Here is a 19,269-nt window from a genome sequence, read left to right on the forward strand (position 1 = left end):
CCGCCAGGATTAATTTAATTTAATTAATTTAATTAATGCAATTTAATTTAATTTTAATTATTTTTGTGTCATTTAGTATTTGTAGCAGAGATGCAGAATCCTATCCCCTCCAAGGTCTCAGACGTATCTCTCCAAAGATCCTCCACATATTTCTGCAGTTCTGTAATATTTAACGTGATGGGGGAATGTCAAATGTGTCAAATAATCACCATAATGACATTTAATTACTTTCATTTCCATTATCTCAGGAGTTGCCACAAAGAAGAGGGAGTCAAACTATTCTCCAAGGCACCTGAGTGTAGAACAAGAAGCAATGGGTGGAAACTAATCAAGGAGAGAAGCAACTTAGAACTGAGGAGAAACTTCCTGACAGTTAGAACAATTAATCAGTGGAACAGATTGCCTCCAGAAGTTGTGAATGCCCCAACACTGGAAGTCCTTAAGAAGATGTTGGATAGCCATCTGTCTGAAGTGGTATAGGGTTTCCTGCCTGAGCAGGGGGTTGGACTACAAGACCTCCAAGGTCCCTTCCAACTCTGCTATTGTATTGTATTGTATTAAATTCCAGTGAAATCCATTTTTGTTTGTCGGGATTGTCACGATGTTAAAAAGTTTGCTAGGCCTGAACTGCCTAAACTGACACTCAAGAGTTAAACTAAGAAAGCTTTATTGCGCAGGTCATAAAACAAAAAAAGGGTTCTTATCTGAAAGTGATTTATTGCGCACGCGTTACACATTCCAAAATTCCTCTCTTCTTTGTTCGCCAGCCAACTTTTTGGCTGACGAAGCTTTCATTATCAAAATGTAACCAATTAGTTATTTTCTGTTTTATTTTATTATTAAAGTTTGTTTATTAATTAGAATACTTTTAAAGACTTATTTTTCTCAATATCTCAAAAGATATGCAGAAGGGAATCAGCCACGGTTCATCGATCTCTAACAGGGTGTTTTTTTCCCCTGACAGGGATGTTCCACTATCTTTTTGAAGGTCAGTGTCCTACATCAGGGATGTCAAACTCGCAACGTCATGTAAGGTTCCAGCAGTTTCCCTGAGCCACTGAAATGCCAAAGAGAGTGAGACTCCAGACGAGGCTTGCAAAAAAAATCAGCTTTTATTTATGGCCATAGCAAAAGCTGGGTGATAAAACAATATCCAAAACATACAAACAAATGCATGTAAGGAATAGCCACACCCTGCAAGAGTGGCTCAGTGTATTATACACATTTTAGGCAGATAGAAACAATATTTATCCCATCCGAGACAAAGATTCGTTACCAACGTGATCTTTAAAGCGTTCTTTTGTTCAAGCTCCTGTCTCCGTCTACCTTATCTAGGGAGCATTCCTATAGCCTTGTGTAGGGGGTGGTTGCCCCACTTTGCCAAGTTGTTTATCGGCAGAATGCTTTAAGGATTTATGAGCCAGGAAAACTCCCTAGTTTGGTTCCTTTATCTATGGGGCCTGATGTTCCGGTGTAACAATTTATTCTATGTTTTCAAGAATGTGCCTATTTTTGAAGCCAAGAATAGAAGCGAGACATAGGAGTGAGATAACATTTGCAATAATGCCATCCAGTATTAAGGTTACAATTTGCTAGGCTAGAAAACAATTGATTTCTGACAGTATACAATAATATAATCAGAAGCCACTAACAAAACTTAATTCTTAATAAATGATTTCTAGCAGTATAGCATATCAGAAGCAAACAGCAAATATTGGTTTAATCAGTAACAATTATATAGTAACATAAGCAATTCATAATAAAAGCAAATAGCCAATATTGATTCATATTGATTCATATATGCCTTCAGTCACATTGTCATCACCTGACATATTGCGACTTCCCCCCCCCCTTCGCTAAACTGGATATGGGCATGGCAGTGACGTGTGGTGAGGTTTATGGCTGGTGAGGCACTGACACAGTGGTGGGTTTCAAATATTTTTAGACTTGTGGACTTCAACTCCCAGAATTCCACAGCCAGGCATGCTCAGTTCCGATTTAAAAACGCCTCACCTGACTGCATGTCACTGGGGCATGGCCAGCTTGTGACGCACCTGGCCCGCAGGCCACAAGTTTGAGACCCCTATCCTACATGATCTTAAAAAGCTATGGGTCGCTTTAGAGATTTAAAAGATTTCATTGGCATGAAAGCACTGAGGATGGTCAACTGGAAGTTTAGAGGGGAACTGGGCCCTTTCATGCTGGCTGGGGAATTCTGGGAGTTGACGTGCACACATCTTAAAATTGCTAACTTTGAAAAACATTGGTCTAAGACAGGGGTCTCCAAACTTGGCAACTTTAAGACTTGTGGACTTCGGGGAATTGAATTCCTCAGCCATCATGAAACTAAGCAATTCTGGGTGTTGACATCCATAAGTCTTTAAATTATCAAGTTTGGAGACCTTTTGTTTAGAGTCTCCCTATATTGTTTTGAAATAATAGAAAATACTTGTAGATTTCAGCAGCAGCATGATTTTCTTGTCCCATTCTCCTTAGCTTATAAATGTCTTGTGTGTCAGTATGGTCAGTTAGTTGTGTGATTTTGTTCGTTTGGAGCTATATTTAAATTCTGAGCAAAGCTATACTGTTTTGCTAATACTAACACCTAAAGTGAAACTTTAGCATACTTCCTTGTTTAGTCCGGAATCACCAACTTTCATTTAAGGCAGAAGACAGACCTGAGTCACATACTTTTCTGAAGAACAGGTTACAGGGGCAGACGAATAAAGGATGACAAATGTTAACCCCATCCTCAAAAAAAGAGGAAAAGGAGGTTTTGCAAAAGTGTAAACCAGTTAGTCTGACATCAGTAGCTGGAAAGAATCTAGAGTGTTTGATTCTGGCCCTGGTGTTCTTCAATTGTTTTATTCATGACTATGATTTAGCATGGAAGGAATGCTTACGGCATTTGCAGATGTCATAAAAAGAGTAACTCCCTAGAAGACAATTTCATAACAGTCTGGATGCATCTAACAATTTTAATATGTTAACAATTTTAATGTTGGATGGATTTTTAAAACCTTAACAATTTTAATATGGATGGACTTCAGCTCCCAGAATTCCCCACCCAGCATGGCTGGCTGGGGAATTCTGGGAACTGAAATCCACACATCTTAAAAATTGCCGAGGTTGAGAAATACTAAGTTAGAGGAACTAGCTGAAAATAACAATTTCTTTTCATCGAGAGAAATGCAAAGTGCTTTACTTAGGAAATTGAAATCGTGTTCATAGGTACCAAATTGAGCTTTCTAGGGCTGGCAATATGATTAATGAAAAAAAGATAGATGAATACAGGCAGGTTGCAGTTAGAGTTTGAACAACACAACATTTGATTTTGTGTGAATTGGGGTTGAGGTTTTAAATGCTGTTCATCTTCAGGGATGCAAAATGGAGAAAAGGAACATTCCGTCGGAGGAAAATAGTACTAATCTAAACAATAATGAAGTTATTAATTACAGCAAAACATTGATGTAATTGAAGGGCATGAATGGGATTGTAGCAACAATAAAAAAGACCAGATGTTGGAATGCCTGAATCTACAGATTTTTGTTTGTGTGTTTTTATTTTGCTTTCTACTACTACTCTGTGAGTTTGTTAAACTACATGCAGTCCTTGACTTTACAACTGGAATTGAGGCCAGAGTTACAGTTGTAAGTCATTGTGGTTATTAAGCAGATCAATATGTGATGGCACCTGATTTTATGACCTTTTTGAGGGGGTTGTTACACAAATGCCGTGGTTGTTAATTAAATCCATTTCATTTAGTGATTTTTTTTTTGCCAGAAACTGGAAGTAAACTCTAGAAAGTGACAAAAAGTGTTGAAAATCACGGTTACAGGGCCGTTGCAAGTGGCTGTAAAGATGAGCTGGTTGCCATATGCCCAAAATATGATCAAAATTGGGCTATCAAAATTGGATTGTAAGTACATTTTTGTGGGCTCTATCATAATTTGAATGGTCACAGAGCAAACAGTTGTTAAGCAAGGACTACCTGTATACCTTTAAATCATATTGTTAGATTGGGTAATGGATAGGCACACACAGGCTTAACGGTAACAACAGCTCTTTATTAAGTACAACAAGTGAGAACAATCCAGCGAAGGTGGAGTCTGACAGCAGCCTTTTTATAGGGAGCTGTCAGACCCTTCGACCAATAGGATTAAACCTCTGTTCCCGCCAGAACAGAGGACCTTGGTGGAAACCACTATAGTTAGAACAAGTATCTAACACATATTCTTTTATCCTTTAGTGTAATATTTCATTAACATATTTATAAATTTTATATTTAAAATCTTTCATTACTTTTTTCCATCAAAGTGGAACAATTTACCATAGAAATATCACTTCCAATAGTGGGAATTCAAACAGGATAGGATAGGATAGAATAACAGGGTTGGAAGAGACCTTGGAGGTCTTCTAGTCCAACCCCCTGCTCAGGCAGGAAACCCTACACCACTTCAGACAAATGGCTATCCAACATCTTCTTAAAAACTTCCAGTGTTGAAGCATTCACAACTTCTGGAGACAAGTTGTTCCACTGATTAATTGTTCTAACTGTCAGGAAATTTCTCCTTACTTCTAAGTTGCTTCTCTCCTTGATTAGATTAATGCAACTATTTCCTGGGATACATTAACTCAGGGGAGTCAAACGCGATTTCATTGAAGGCCGCGTCAGGGTTGTGTTTGACCTCAGGGGGCCGGGGTGAGCAGGGTCAGGATGGGCGTGGCCAGCTCAATGTCACTTATGTGAGAGGCGCCTATGGTGGCCCAAGGACTTTGCCAGTGAAAATAAGCCCCCGAGCTCTGTTTTCAGCTGCAATGGCATCCTACAACCCTCTGCCAGCAAAAACGGAGCTCAGGAGAGCCGCGCGTGGCCCTCGCAAGCTCCGTTTTCACTGGCAGAGGCAGAGGTCCTTCGTTGTTTCCAGGGTGGCTCCACTGGCCAGATCTAATCCACCCCACAGGCCAGATCTGGCCCGTGGGCCTTGAGTTTGACACCCTGCATTAACTGCACTAATCGAAAGATACCAGTAGCTGATTACAAGTTTAAGATAAGTCGTCAATAGGATGTAGCGAACAAAAAAACCCCAGCAAATGCAGTTATAGGCTGTAGTGTCTGAAGTATTGTTTCCAAATTCCCTGAAGAGCTATCAGTCAAACCCCACCCGCATGTCTGAATCATCAAAGTCTAAGAAGAATGCAGACTAACTGGAATGTCTTCAGAGGACAGTAAATATGATTGGGGGACTAAAATGAAGTCTTGTGAGGAGAGACTGAAGGAACTGAGGATGTTTCACTGTGAGAAACAAGGCTGGAAAGAGAATATAATGGCACTTTTGACGGAGCTTAGTCACCCAGAAAAAGATGAGGACTGAATCTCTACTGTTCCAGCAGGTGCAGTCAGAAATCAGAGACTAGCTGGATGTTAGGGGGGAAAAAATCCTTAATGGTAACAGAAGTTTGAAAATATGATCAATTATTTGGAGGATAATTCCTCACTGGACATGTTCAAAGGGTTAGTTAGTTAGTACTAACTTGATTTTACCTTACACAGGTTTGGGATCAGCCAAGATCCCGTAGGTTCTGCTTGCCACTGCAGATGCAACTCTCTTTGTCTCCCAAAGTATTTAGACAGGCAGATTTATGCATCTTTTTTCGATGTAACACAGTTTTAAGGCAACATGGAGTGGAGAATTTCTCTTTTAAACCCTAGAGATTCGTTCTCATGAATCAGGTAGGAAAATATGTAATCACTGCCTCTCAAACGGAGAGGCTTGCATTCCATGTGCAATAGCGCCACCTCGTGGTCTTCAAGCGCAACACACATCAACTTGCTAGAACATGCAACATCAGCAACTTGGCGTCATTCAGAGATGCTGGACGGTGGACCCAAGAGCCTCTGCTCTTCAGAACTAAAGGCAGGGGATTGTGGGAAGTTTAGTTCAAAGCAGAACAAGCCCTGTCTTTTCCCCAAGGTCCGTTTAAAGTAAAAAGCTTTTGTTCGACTGCATTAGCTAGAGTTAGCGTGGCTAAACGTCACAGAAATTGGTGCCAGGAGTCCAACAACTGAAGAGTCAGAAATTCCCCATTCCTGTTCTAAACAATGCAATTATGGCTTCAGGCTCAGGATAGCCCTTCAGTGTAAGCTTGCATGAAATGGGGGATAGAAGCCAACTGAAAGCCTGCACCATTATTCTCCTTTCCAATAGATGAACAGAGTTGGAAGGGATCTTGGAGGTCTTCTAGTAAAGAAGACCATATATCCGTGATGGTGAACCTATGGCACATGTGCCACAGGTGGCACACGGAGGTCTCTATGCCGGCAGACAAGCCATCGCCCCAGTTCACCTCCAACACGCATGTGTGCATGCCTCCTGCTGGCCAGCTGATTTTCACCCCTGTGCGTCACAATGTTTTGGGCCTCCATCATAGCGCCATCTACAGGCAATTGTTGGTATGCCTGTGCCATGTCCAAATTTGCAAAAAAATTTCTCTGGGCCTAATGAATGAAGGAGGTGCTGTACAATGGGTACAGGGTAGGCGCTTTGTTGTAGTGCTTTATTTATTGTGCACTTGTAGTCTGTGCAGATGCGGACAGACCCATCAGATTTGACAGGTGTCACTATAGGGGTCTCCCAGCGTGTGTGATCGACCGTCTCTAGGATTCCCTGGCCTACGAGCTTGTCAATTTCCCTGTCAATTTTGGGCCGGAGAGCAAAAGGTACTCTCCTGGGTTTTAGCCTTATTGGGGCTATGTTGGGGTGCAAACTAAAGGAAATTGGAGTCCTCACATATTTACCCAGACCGATGCCAAAGACATCCTTGAACTCCTTAAAGATGGCTTCAGCGCCGTCGTCTTTCAAGGCGTTGATACCGATCACCTCTAGGCCCAGAGCTTGGAACCAATCTAGCCCTAGGAGGCTCTGCAGGATGCTGCTGACCACTGTCACTGGGAGTTTCCTGCTGAACTGCTTGAACTTCACCTGGAAGGTGCCTTGGCCCACGATGGGGACCCGGTTTCCCTGGTAATCGCGTAGGCGGATGTCAGGGGTGCGAAGATGCTGCTTCTTTAGGCTAGGGATAGCCTGCTTTAGGATAGACTACGGCATGATGGTCAGTGATAACCTGGTGTTCATCTCCATCTCACATGGAGAGTCCTCGATGAGGACTGTGGCCTTCAGCTTCTTTGGCCGCCTGGTGCGGACTTGGCCGATTGACTTGCGGTAGGTGACTCTATTGTCGCCCTCTGAGCGCCGTGGTGGCTTCTGCCAGGCCCCTTGGTTGGGCCTCTGTTGGCGGTTTTGTGCGTTTCTAGGCTGCCAGGCAGTGGCAGGGAATTCGCTCCGGCACACCTTGGGGATGTGCCCCTTTTGCTCGCAGCGCTGGCAAGTGTGTCACAGAAACGGCAAGCCAATCTGGCATGGTCTCCTCCACAGCTAGCGCAAGGCAGGAGATGCGGTTTGAATTTGCATGCTGGCTGGGAGCGGTTACTGCGCATGCGGCAGCTGTCATCTTCCTCGCCTTCTGAGCTCTCAGGCTCTGCAGCCTCACAATGTACGCATGTACTCTTTTGCGCATCTTGTGGAGTGCTTTGGCGCTGCAGAGTCTCAGTAGATTTGACGGCTGATTCGGACGCCCTGGCCTCATCCAATGCGTTCTGCAGAGTAAGGTTAAATTTAGCGAGTAACCTCCTCTGTAGGTTAATGTCCTGCACGCCACAAATTATGCGGTCCAGAATCAGCTTGTCCAGATCTCGGAATTCGTAGTACGCTGCGGCCTTGCAAAGCGCTGCAACATACTCATTAATTGACTCACCATCTTTCTGGTTCCTGATGTTAAACTCATGCCGGCGAACGTGCTTGGATGGCTTGGGGGCATAATGGGTCCTCAATGTTTGCTGGAGCACAGACTAGGTGACTGATTGCAGCGGTGTCGCCTCAGAGAGGTCTTTCGCCATCTCAAACACTTCCCGGCCACAGTATCTGAGGAACATGTTCTTCTTGTGGCCTTCAGAAAGGCCCATGAGGTCGTTTGCCTCGAGGAAGCAGTCAAATCGTAGCATGTACGAGTCCCAGTGCTTGGTGACTGGGTCATACGGAGACGGTGAGGCATGCATGGCCATTTTGTGTTCAGGGGGCATTTTGAGTTTGCTGCTCAAAAGTGGCTGCTCGAAGCCAGGCTGAGCTCCGGGTTGGATGTACTTGCTGGATTGCTAAGCTCTTTTGGTTCGCCTAGTTGCCTTCCAATCCCACCCTTGGCGCCAGTGTTAGATTGGGTAATGGAATAGGCACACACAGGCTTAACGGTAACAACAGCTCTTTATTAAGTACAAGAAGTGAGAACAATCCAGCGAAGGTGGAGTCTGACAGCAGCCCTTTTATAGGGAGCTGTCAGACCCTTTGACCAATAGGATTAAACCTCTGTTCCCGCTGGAACAGAGGACCTTGGTGGAAACTACTGTAGTTAGAACAAGTATCTAACACAAACACTGTACTACAAGCACATCACGTGCAAAGCCCAAGCATCATGCTAAGAACATTCCAAACCATAAAACACAATATCCAACTGTAGCTTTGGGCTCACCCAAACAGCAAGCGGAATATACTTCCACCAGTGGTGGGTTCCAGATCGAGTTCCAACCGGTACGGTTGGAATGGGTCTGGCATCATCCACATGAATGCGTGTGCCATGCGCATGCATCGTACCTGCCAGCGACACTTCCGCGACGCTCCAGCCACCCTGCGGATGTGCGGAAGCACTGAAGGCTTTAAAGGACAGATAAGGAGCTCCAGGCAGGCTCCGGTACGCCTGTACTGGGGCGTGCTGCCTGCAATCCACCACTGACTTCCACCCTCTTTCCCAAAAGAGAAGGAGAATACATAAGGAGAGCCCTTGATTCAAAACCATTCGTTTAGTGACCATTTGAAATTATATCACTGAAAAATGTGACTTATGACTGGTTTTCGCACTTACAACTATTGCGGCATTCTCATGCTCACATGATCAAAATTCAGGGGCTTGGAAACTGGCATGTATTTATGACTGTTGCACAGTCCTGGCATCGTGTGATAATTATTTATAATCTTTCCAGCCAACGTCCAACAAGCAAAGTCAATGGCTGAAGCTAGATTTGCTTAATTTGCTTGTATAATTCACTTAACAGCTGCAGTGATTTGCTTAACAACTGCAGCAAAAAAGGTTGTAAAATTGGACACAACTCACTTAACAACTGCCTCGCTTAGCAATCGAAATGCAAGGCTCAAGTGTGGTTGTATGTTGAGAATCTGTGGTTTTTTAGATCCCTTGAACAATGAAACCATGTGTGTTGATGCACCTTCGCAATGAGGGATGGATACAGGTCAGCAATTGGTAGCTTTCCAGCCAAAGATTAAAAGTTGGCAACTCCATGAAAGAAGAGTTTTCTCCCACTAACTAGCCCCAAATCAGGAGTCTTTGGTTCTGGGGGGCTGAAAATCATGATACAACTTTTAAAGGTCTACTTTTGTTTTAAAAAAAAACATTCCAAGAAAACTATTGCACGATTTCCAGCAGCCAGAAGATAAATGCTGTGATGAAACTAATTTGGGTAAAACATCTTCCTCTGTTGGGTTCCTCCTGTTCTCTGAGCTTGGTTGTCTTTTTGCACAGATGTTGAACATCTGCCCAGGATGTTTTGCTTGACCGCAGGGGAAAATGTCACTTTTCCGTGGTTACACCTAAAGCATGGGATACTGGCTGGCTGGTGATGAGATGGCATCTGTTTTCTGATGACATGTCTTTAAGGAACAGGCAATGGGGCAGTTGCATGATGGGGCAAGTTTGGATGAGTCCTTCACTCACTGGTGGGGAAAACCCAGATTTTAAGAATGGGTGGATGTGAAGAAATTATTCCAAGCTTAAGGAGAATGGATGAATAAAGTTCCTGGTAAAGTAAGACTTCCTTCATTTAGACAAGAGATAGAAGCCTGCATTAATGACAGAACATGATGCCTAGGCTTGCTATTTAGGCATTCACAGCACATTTCTTGGGCCTTGTTGGATGCTCCCTTTACCAAAGCTGGTGGTGCCATCTGTCATTTGCTGTCTTCTCATGGATGGTTGTCATCCACATTTGCAGAGGGCTGAATTAGATCTTTGCGTCTAGTTAACCATAGTTCATCTCAAACACACCCGTCTTCAAAGGCCTAACCTGAAAATTTCCCCTACAAAACCTGGGGCCAGCTTAAAAGTATGCAATTGATCACTAGTGCTGAAGAGCAACTTTCCATGGACTGCTCCCCTCTGGAGATCAAGGGGGAAGCTTCAATATCGCATTCTACAGGGGTGCCATGTTGAGAAAAGGAGAAAAGGGGGACAAGCATCTCTCTTCCCTTTCTGCCGTTTCGGCCACTTGGACACCTTCAACAACACAACCATCAAATTCTAATGGAATAGCTTCATGTCCAAGGTAACAACTAGAGCAGGACTGTCAAACTCCCGGTCCATGGGCTGGACGCATCATGCGCTGGCCACACCGCACCATTTAACGAAGGGGGGAAAAGTCCCAATACGTCATGTGACAACGCCATGACAAGGAGAGTTTGACACCCCTGAACTAAAGCAAGAAAGATGATTAAGGTACCAGAGGCTAAAACATGAAGAACAGTTGCAGGATTTGGATGTCTAGTTTAATAAAAAGGACTGGGGTGACATGATAGCAGGTTCCGATATCTCAGAGGCTGCCACAAAGAAGAGGGAGTCAAGCTATTCTCCAAAGCATCTGAAGGCAGGACAAGATGCAATGGGTGGAAACTAATCAAGGAGAGAAGCAACTTAGAACTGAGGAGAAATTTCCTGGCAGTGAGAACAATTAATCAGTGGAATAACTTTTTTCAACAAATTGTGGGTGCTCCACATCTGGAGGTTTTAAAAGAAGAGTTTGAACAAGCATTTGTCTGAAATGCTATAGGGTTTCCTGCTTGAGCAGGGGGTTGGACTAGAAGGCCTCCAAGGTCCCTTTCAACTCTGCTATTCTGTTAGGTAGCAGCACCTGGCTGATCTCCAAAACTAAGCAGAATCAGATGGGATCAGACAGGGCACGCACGCACACACACGAAATCCCATGGCTGTGGACTAGCCAAAGCAGTTGGAAAAACATTCTGTAAGTGATGAACTGTTTCTGCACTTATGCCAATAAAACTACATGGGGATTTCCATTAAGTCACTGCAAATTCTAGGTTGATTTAAGCATCGGGCAGCAACAAAATAATCTCTTTACTAGCCCTTTTCAGCCTGCACCCCAAAACAAATTTAACATTTGTTAGACTATTAAGTTTAGTAGCTAGGATAGTGGTGTGCGGTGGGCCAAAGCACACAGTTGCAGTTGATTGGAGAGTACTCACTTGTGTTATGAGGCAATCTACATTCTGATTGGTTGCTCAAGTATAAAGGGGGAGTTTCCCTTCCCCCCTCCCCCCGCTTTTTTTCCCTTCTGTGTTGTCTGTATGCTGCTTGATTTACCTCATGGTGTTCTGGTCTGCTGTAAATATGTTAAATAAATGTATTCATATAAAACTACAAATTTGTGTCAGTGCTTCTGACTTCATTTGGGCAGTAGCTGTTCAATTCCTTGACAACATTCCTCAGTTAGGCGGCCTCTTTTGGTTTATGAATAATTTGAAGAAAACGCCTGAAACGTTAAGAACCGGTCAATGTAACCAGGGGAGCGGCAGAAAGAAGTGAAGCAGAAAAACAGAAAGGACACTTCATTTTTTAATTGATTAAATAAAATGAGTTTAATGCAACCATTAAAAAATATGCAGGTGCTTAGTATTGAAGACAGCGGTTCTTCTATGGAAAGAAAACAACTGTCCCTAAAATTAACTGGTTCGCAAAAAAACCAACAAAACAAAACAAAACAGGGGAAATTATAGAATAAATTACATTTTCTAGTTAGCCGTAAAAAGGGGAAGGTGAAACAAAAGGTCCGGAGTTTTAATGAAAAAGAGATTCCTGAGGAGATGAAAACAGAATGAAAACAAAGCCCGAAAACTCAAAAGGAAAACAAAACCATTTCGGGCGATATAGAGGTCAGGATTCCAGACTTTGACAAAATTCGGCAGCTTTAACAGATGGTCAGTCTCCAAGGAGCTGCAGACCCAAAGGGCAGGCACATGAGCCAGGTGGCGTTTTGAGAGGTAATCTGATGCATTGCCAAAGGTTAGGGAAACTCTGCTTGAATCCTCTGGAACTGGAGTCTAAACACGGGCATCCGGAGGTGTCTGCAGCATATAGCAACAGCACTTAGACTTATATACCGCTTCACAGTGCTTTTACAGCCCTCTCTAAGCGGTTTACAGAGTCAGCCTATTGCCCCCAACAATCTGGGTCCTCATTTTACCCACCTCAGAAGGATGGAAGGCTGAGTCAACCTTGAGCCTGGTGAGATTTGAACTGCTAAATTGCAATCAGCAGAAGTAGCCTGCAGTACTGCACTCTAACCACTGCGGCTCATATGGGCAAAAGCCCAAGGTGGTGGCTGCAACAATTAAATGGATAATCAGCTCGGGGAAAGCTGCTTGGTATCCATCTCTTTGAGCAGTGGACTCTTTGTAGGGAGTGTGTGTGTGTGTGTGTGGTCGGTCCTTGGTTTTGTTTAGTGACCATTCGAAGTTACAACGGCACTGAAAACCAGGGACCTGCAACCAGTTTTCCTGCTTATGACTGCTGCAGCATCCCCATGATCAAGTCATCAAAAATTCAGGTGTTAGGCATCCAGCATCTATTTACAATGGTCAAAGCATCCCAGGGGTCATGTGACTGCCATTTGTGACCTCTCCAGTTGCCTTCTGGCAAGCAAAGTCAATGGGGGAAGCTGGATTTGCTTAACAACCCTGTGATTCCCTTAACAATGGCAGTGATTTACTTAAAAAGTCATAAAATCAGGCATGACACCCTTTAACCATCTTGCGAGGCAATGGAAATTCTTGTCCCAATTGCAGTCATAAGTTGAAGACTACCTGTAGTGGCTGGGTAATTTTATCGCTCTGACTAAATAGGTTTCCTTTAAGTAAGTATAACCTACTAAGGAATGAACAGTGTTCTGTATTTGACAGTTAGCAGAGTGTGATTTATAAACCCATTCTAAAAGTTGGGAAGAAGCAACAACTAAAACTCATGTTTAAGTGCTGGTTTACAAAATCTGATTACTTTAACAAGGGCTGGTGACTCAGGAATGCTGGGAGTTGAAGTCCACAAGTCATAAAGTTGTCCTAGGTGCCATTCCATGAATTAGGGGATTGGTTTTCAAGTGGCGCCTATTTTTTCAGGATAGTGACAAAAAGATTAGGAATTATCGAACAAGTAATAATTACATTGCTAAGGCTGCTAGACTGAGTCTGCCTGTTCAGCAAGGCAAATTCTGGTTTAGCAGTGTGAAAGATTGCAACCGATGGGAAAGTTCACCGGAGGACATTGTGCCGAGGATCTAATTGCTGTTCACCAGTCCCTGTCCATTCCCACCCACCCTTTATGACAACCCCTATTGTGGAAGCTAGCCAGACAACATTTTCATTAGAAAAGCACCAGAGACATGGAGGTCCAATCAGAGCTGGTGAAGTGGAGCAACACCTCAAATTTATGGCATAAAGAAATCTTCCCCTGCATCATTTGTGGGATTCAGCCAGTTCGTACCTATTCAGGAGAACCGGTTGTTAATTTTCTAAGCAGTTCGGAGAACTGGTTGTTGGAAGAAATCTTATTTTTTCCCACTTTACAGGGCTAATCCTGTAAGGAAGGCAGGAAGGAAACATTCTGGTGTTGTTTCTAGCCTAATCTTTATTGCCCTGATTACAGAAACTGCCTCTCCGGTTAACCCTTATTACATTGTAACAGCGAAGGCGAAGCGCTCATCAACCTAAGTGACGTTGAGTTGGCCACGCCCACATGGTCACATGATCACCGAGCATGCCTACCCAGCTAGTCATTGGGGCAGAGAAATTATTTGAATCCCACCACTGCCTGCACACCTGGAAGTGGGGGGTGCAGCTGAACCAGGAAGAAAAAAAAACATGCTGCAGCAGGCATAATCCAGGGTTCTGATCCCGAACTCAGCCATAGGGTCAGAGGCTGGAAAGTAGAATTATCCACTCTTAAACTTCTCTCTACAGGCTGGGATAACACGTGAAATCAGAGAGATCCCAAAAACCACAACCTTCGCATTCTATGGGGCTTTGGCTAGGCTGATACCACAATAAGGCTTAAAATGATTTATTCAGAAGCACCCCATATTGTGCATTAAGAGAAGCAACTGTCCTCTGGGCTGCTGTTTTTAGAGCCACGCCATACCTCCCACCAGAAAACACCACTCCAAAGCCTGGTTTTCCCTCCCCCCTCCCCAAATTCTGGGCAAAAGGTCTCTTGAGAAGTTTTCGGTTACATGCACACCTCTTTCCTGTGCCAAATTCAACATTCTCAACTGTTTTACACACTTTAAAGATAGTATTGAATAGTCTGTTCACACATTTACCAATACCCCAGTAAAAATTTCCGAGCAAAGCTCTGCATTTGTTTGCATACAATACTAACAAATTACATGTGCTGCACTGAACACAAAGAATTTTGCTTTAAAAACAGCTAATTAAAAATATTTCAGATTGCCATCATAATTTACATCCCAGTAACTGAAGTTGTCAATTAGAGGGATGCAAAACGAATAATAATTAATCTATTTATACTAAATACTAGTAGTCCTTGACTTACAACTATTCATTTAGCGACTGCTCAAAAATTACGACAGCCCTGAAAAAGGGGCTTTGATCAGTTCTCACATCGGAACATTCCCAGGGTCACGTAAACAAATTTTGAGCACCTGGCAACTGGCATGTACTTACAGCAGTTGCAGTGTCCCGGGATCTTCTAAACACCATAAGCAACCTTTCTAGCCAGCTTCTGACAAGCAAAGAATGGGGGAAGCTGGATTTGCTTAATGATGGCATGATTCGTTTAACAACTGCAGTGTTTTGCTAAGCAGCAGCTATGGTCAAAAAGGTCATAAAGTGGGCATGACTCTCTTAACAACTGCCTTGTTTAGAAATGGAAATTCTGGTCCCAATTGTGGACGTAAGTCAAGAACTACCTGTATGTATCTAATACACATTCCAAGTCAGAATCCGTTTAGAGCGTCATGGTCTCCAGAAAAGATACGGATTCAAACGTTTCTTAACACAGATACCCCATGCTGTGATTATTAGGGGACTAAAAGTTCCATGAGTGTAAAACACCCAAGGGAAGGCAGAGGACCAGCAGAAGAATCCTTCTGTCACAATGGACAGACCAGGATGCTTGACGCACTTCCTTGAACTCATATTGTCAGAAATGGGGTTATTGGAGGGCACCATTTTCCAATCTTGACAATTTAAAAATATCTGAATTCAACTACCAGAATTCCCCAGCAAGCATACCGTGGAAGCGCAGTGGCTAGAAAGCAGTATTGCAGGCTAATTCTGCCCGCAACCTGGAGTTCAATCCTGACTGGCTCAAGGTCAACTCAGCCTTCCATCCTTCCGAGGTGGGTAAACTGAGGACCCAGATTGTTGGGGGAAATAGGTTGACTCTGTAAACTGCTTAGAGAGGGATGTAAAGCACTGGGAAGTGGTATATAAGTCTAAGCACTATTGCTATTGCTATCTTAAAATCACCAAGGTTGGGAAACACTGCCAACAGGTGACTGTCTGAAAACTGAAGTATTGTCAAATCCACAGGATGAGACGGTGCTAGCGGGCAAATCTTCACACCATTCCAAGAAGCTGTCTTTGAAATCAAGTCAACCTTGCAAAGGATTTTGCAGTGAAGCCTGAAAAATCCCATTTCCTTAGCAAACATACGATAAAAAGAAAATGCAATTTTAAGAAAGGAAGAATGAGGGAGAGAAATTTCCAGTAAGGGTAACTATCTCTTAAAAAAAAAAAAGGTCTGGTCCCCTCAAAGGAGGTTTTTAATTGTAACAACCCACCTTTCCTTCCATTTAAATGTTAAGCCACTTCACATCTTAAAAGAAAAAAAAAATATCCAGGTCACCTATTCTTATCATTTCAAAGGGAGATAGCCTTTATACAATGTGCATATCTGCACCCATCTAATAGATTATATAAATTTCACAGCTACACTTTATTAGAACTAAAAACAGCAGCCCTCTGTTCCTCAAACTGCATCGTTGCTGTGTGTGTGTGTATTGTTGTTTTTTTAAGAAAAGGGGGCAAAAGGCCCCTTGCACAGTTTGCCATCTTACTTACAAAATGTTCCAAGGAAGAAGACTGCTTGCAAATCTAAAAAACAAATGCAGACTCTATGCCGTGACCCCACCTTTGCTAGAGTGGGGACCGGGGAGGGGGAAGGGGGGGGGAAGCACAGAAGTTATCACATCTGGACAAAAAAAAATTAAATAAAATAAATTATTACATGAAACAGAAGAAGTTGGCTGACTTACCACACTCAAGGGTGCTTGGAATTTGAATGCAAGTGTAAGACGCTGGTATGCAAACAAGTTTTAAGAGCAACTTTAGCAACCCGAAAAGGGGTACAGATGAAGTTCACATAAGACTGTCTCAAAATACGGCCACGCATTCAAATTCCAGCAGCCCTTTGTCTTGCAACCAGATTACCACTGGGGTTAGCAAGCCGACAAGCACAAGGCAGCTCTCACTGAGAGTTACTATAAAAGCAGGATCAATTAGTTTAAAGAGAGGGAGGGAGAGGGAGGGAGGGAGAGAAAGAGAGATTCAAACAAGAATGATTTTACAGCGAAGAAGAACCAGTTTCATTTTAAACCAGACCATTTTTAGCAAAAGTTGCTCTCTTTTCAGTTTTATCGGGCAATTCCATTGTCCAAGGTTATAGAGTAGCTGAGTCTCCATTCTGCCATACAAGTTGCTTCCTGCTGCTTCATTCCCAAAGTCTCCCTGTTTAGAGTGAAGTTGAACACTGCTCATTTTAAAAGAAACAACAAAACAAAACCCCACAGTCTTTAATCTTTTGAATGCATACTATACTCTAATCCCATCTAGGTAAAAAGTGCAGCATTGTTTTCTACAGAGCTGGCAAGGGCCACCGTTGGGTGAGCATTACAGAGGGGAGAGCCCAGGGGAAATTCCTGGAGAACTACTCTGCTGAAGAAATCATGGGCACGTCTGCCCAGAAACAGGAGCTGAAGCAAAAGAGGCCTTCACCAGGCAGGAGATGGTGCCAGCAACTCTTCACCCTCTTCTCCTAGCAAAAGCAGAAGCCAAAATCCTAACCTCGATCCAGAGTCTCATCCCTCCCCAGCAGAGCAGAAAAGTTTAGAAAAGGATATGTACCGTGTTATTTTCCTAAGGTACACAAGGATATTTGAGCAACATCTCATTTTGAGGCACTGGGAAAGATAGCTATGGTAGGGCTATTTGGGGGTAGGTGGGAGAGAAGAGGCCAGTTCCTACGGCACATTAAGCCAGCTGGCGAGAAGAGAAGTTCTGCATTTCAGACCAATGGGTGGCTACAGAAATCAGGAAAGGCAAAATCCAAAGAGATCTGGTCTTTTTTTTAAAAAAGAAGCCATCAACAGATTTGGCATGAGGTGTCAATTAAAGGAAATGTTCCCGCCTCTCTTTCCATCCCCAAGCGTTCCTCATGAAGAGCAGAACTCTACCATATAAATTGGAGGAATCTGTTTTAAGCAGTGAAGAAGAAAAAAATCTTCCAAGCTTCCGGGGCAAATGTACAATACATCTTCCTGTAAAGGGAACAGCACCTCCTGTGAGGGTCCTACATTTTGAACCGAAAGCACCGCTACAAGTTGAGTGGAACCATCAAATTGTCCTTCTGAAAACACAAAGACCTTGCGAAATTGAACTGGAGCTCATCAGACAACTGGAGCAGTTGCCTTAACTGGCAGATCCTCTCAATCCACGATCTTTGCAGGACCTGAACCACCCATGGGGACCCCGAGAAGCTAACGAGAGCTAGTTTGGCTGGAATCGAAAGAGAAGCCAAGGAGGATCTCCCACAATGTATCTCCTCAAGAGTGCCAGGAATCCATTTCTGTTCTCAATCCTCTACATGGACGCTGCCAGCTTGGGATTCTGTAAGAACAGGAGAAAAAGTTTTTGGAAGTGCAACCATGAGGAAAGTAAAGAGGCGGGGACTTTGGCCCGAGTTCAATGTTCGTTGTGACAGTTGATGTTGCTCTCAGATTGTTCTAAGACATTGAGCATTTCCTCTATGATGGCCTGGAGTGCACGGCCCAGCTGTTCTGCGCTGTATGGTTTTCCCAAGGGAGGCACGTGGACGAATGCAGATCGCCCGTGGCTCTGGTACAGGGAAGTGTAGTACGTGAAGTCACACAGGTACCTGCAAGAAGAACAATGAGATTCTTCAGCCAGGGAAGAGGGAGCAAACTTTATAAGCCCTTGCATTTGAAAGCCTACAAAGATATACAGTTCAATGAATTATGGCATTTCATTCCTCTACCCTTCGACAGAAGTGAATATCTGTAGTTCAGGAATTGAGTGGTGGAGTTCTTAGTGCTCTCTAAACTTGTCTATTTGCTTGAAATTGTTTCATTACCCAACTAGGCAATGTAAGCAATCCAAGTGCCTCAATGAATGCCAATCAGCAGGCAGAATTCATGACGAAAACTCCTTCATTAAATTGTTTATGCTGGCCATCTCCTCTATAAGGTGACTCCTTAATCTCACAACACTTGGACAGACTTAACCGCCGTTTCAATTATTGGCACCTTAGGCCAAACCAACTCCAAAAATGCTAGGGAATTCCTGGAAGCTTGGCATTCAGACAACTCAGCCATCAACAGATATATAGAACTAAACCACATTTACACACCATTCAAAAAATATTTTTAGGAAAGGTATAAAAAGACTACAGGGTAGTCCTTGACTTACAACCGCAATTGAGCCTAAAATTTATGCTGCTAAGCAACGCGGCTGTTAAGTGAGTTGTGCCTCATTTTACAATCTTTTTACCAGAGTTGTTAAGTGAATCACTGCAGTTAAGTGAATCACGTGGTCGTTAAGTCAATCTGGCTTCCCCTATTAACTTTGCTTGTCAGAAGGTCACAAAAGGTGATCACGTTAACCCCGGGATACTGCAACCATCATAAATACATGCCAGTTGCCAAGCACCCAAATTCCGATCATGCGACCATCGGGATGCTGCAACAGTCGTTAAGTGTGATAACGGTCATAAATCACTTTTTTCAGAGCCGTTGTGACTTCAAACAGTCACTAAGCGAATGGT

General features: G+C 43.3%; 1 protein-coding gene across 1 annotated transcript in view; it reads right to left on the minus strand.

Annotated features, from left to right (window-relative positions):
• Positions 1-11,754: 11,754 nt before the first annotated feature.
• Positions 11,755-19,269, minus strand: part of PGPEP1 (pyroglutamyl-peptidase I) — a 44,573-nt gene continuing 37,058 nt past the window's right edge. The window contains exon 5 of the mRNA XM_081932274.1: positions 11,755-18,363. Coding sequence (XP_081788400.1) covers positions 18,171-18,363 — 193 coding nt within the window. The 3' untranslated portion in view covers positions 11,755-18,170. The remainder of the gene's footprint in view (positions 18,364-19,269) is intronic.

Source organism: Natrix helvetica (genome assembly GCF_964273705.1).
Source record: "Natrix helvetica genome assembly, chromosome: 1".
NCBI lineage: Eukaryota > Metazoa > Chordata > Lepidosauria > Squamata > Natricidae > Natrix > Natrix helvetica.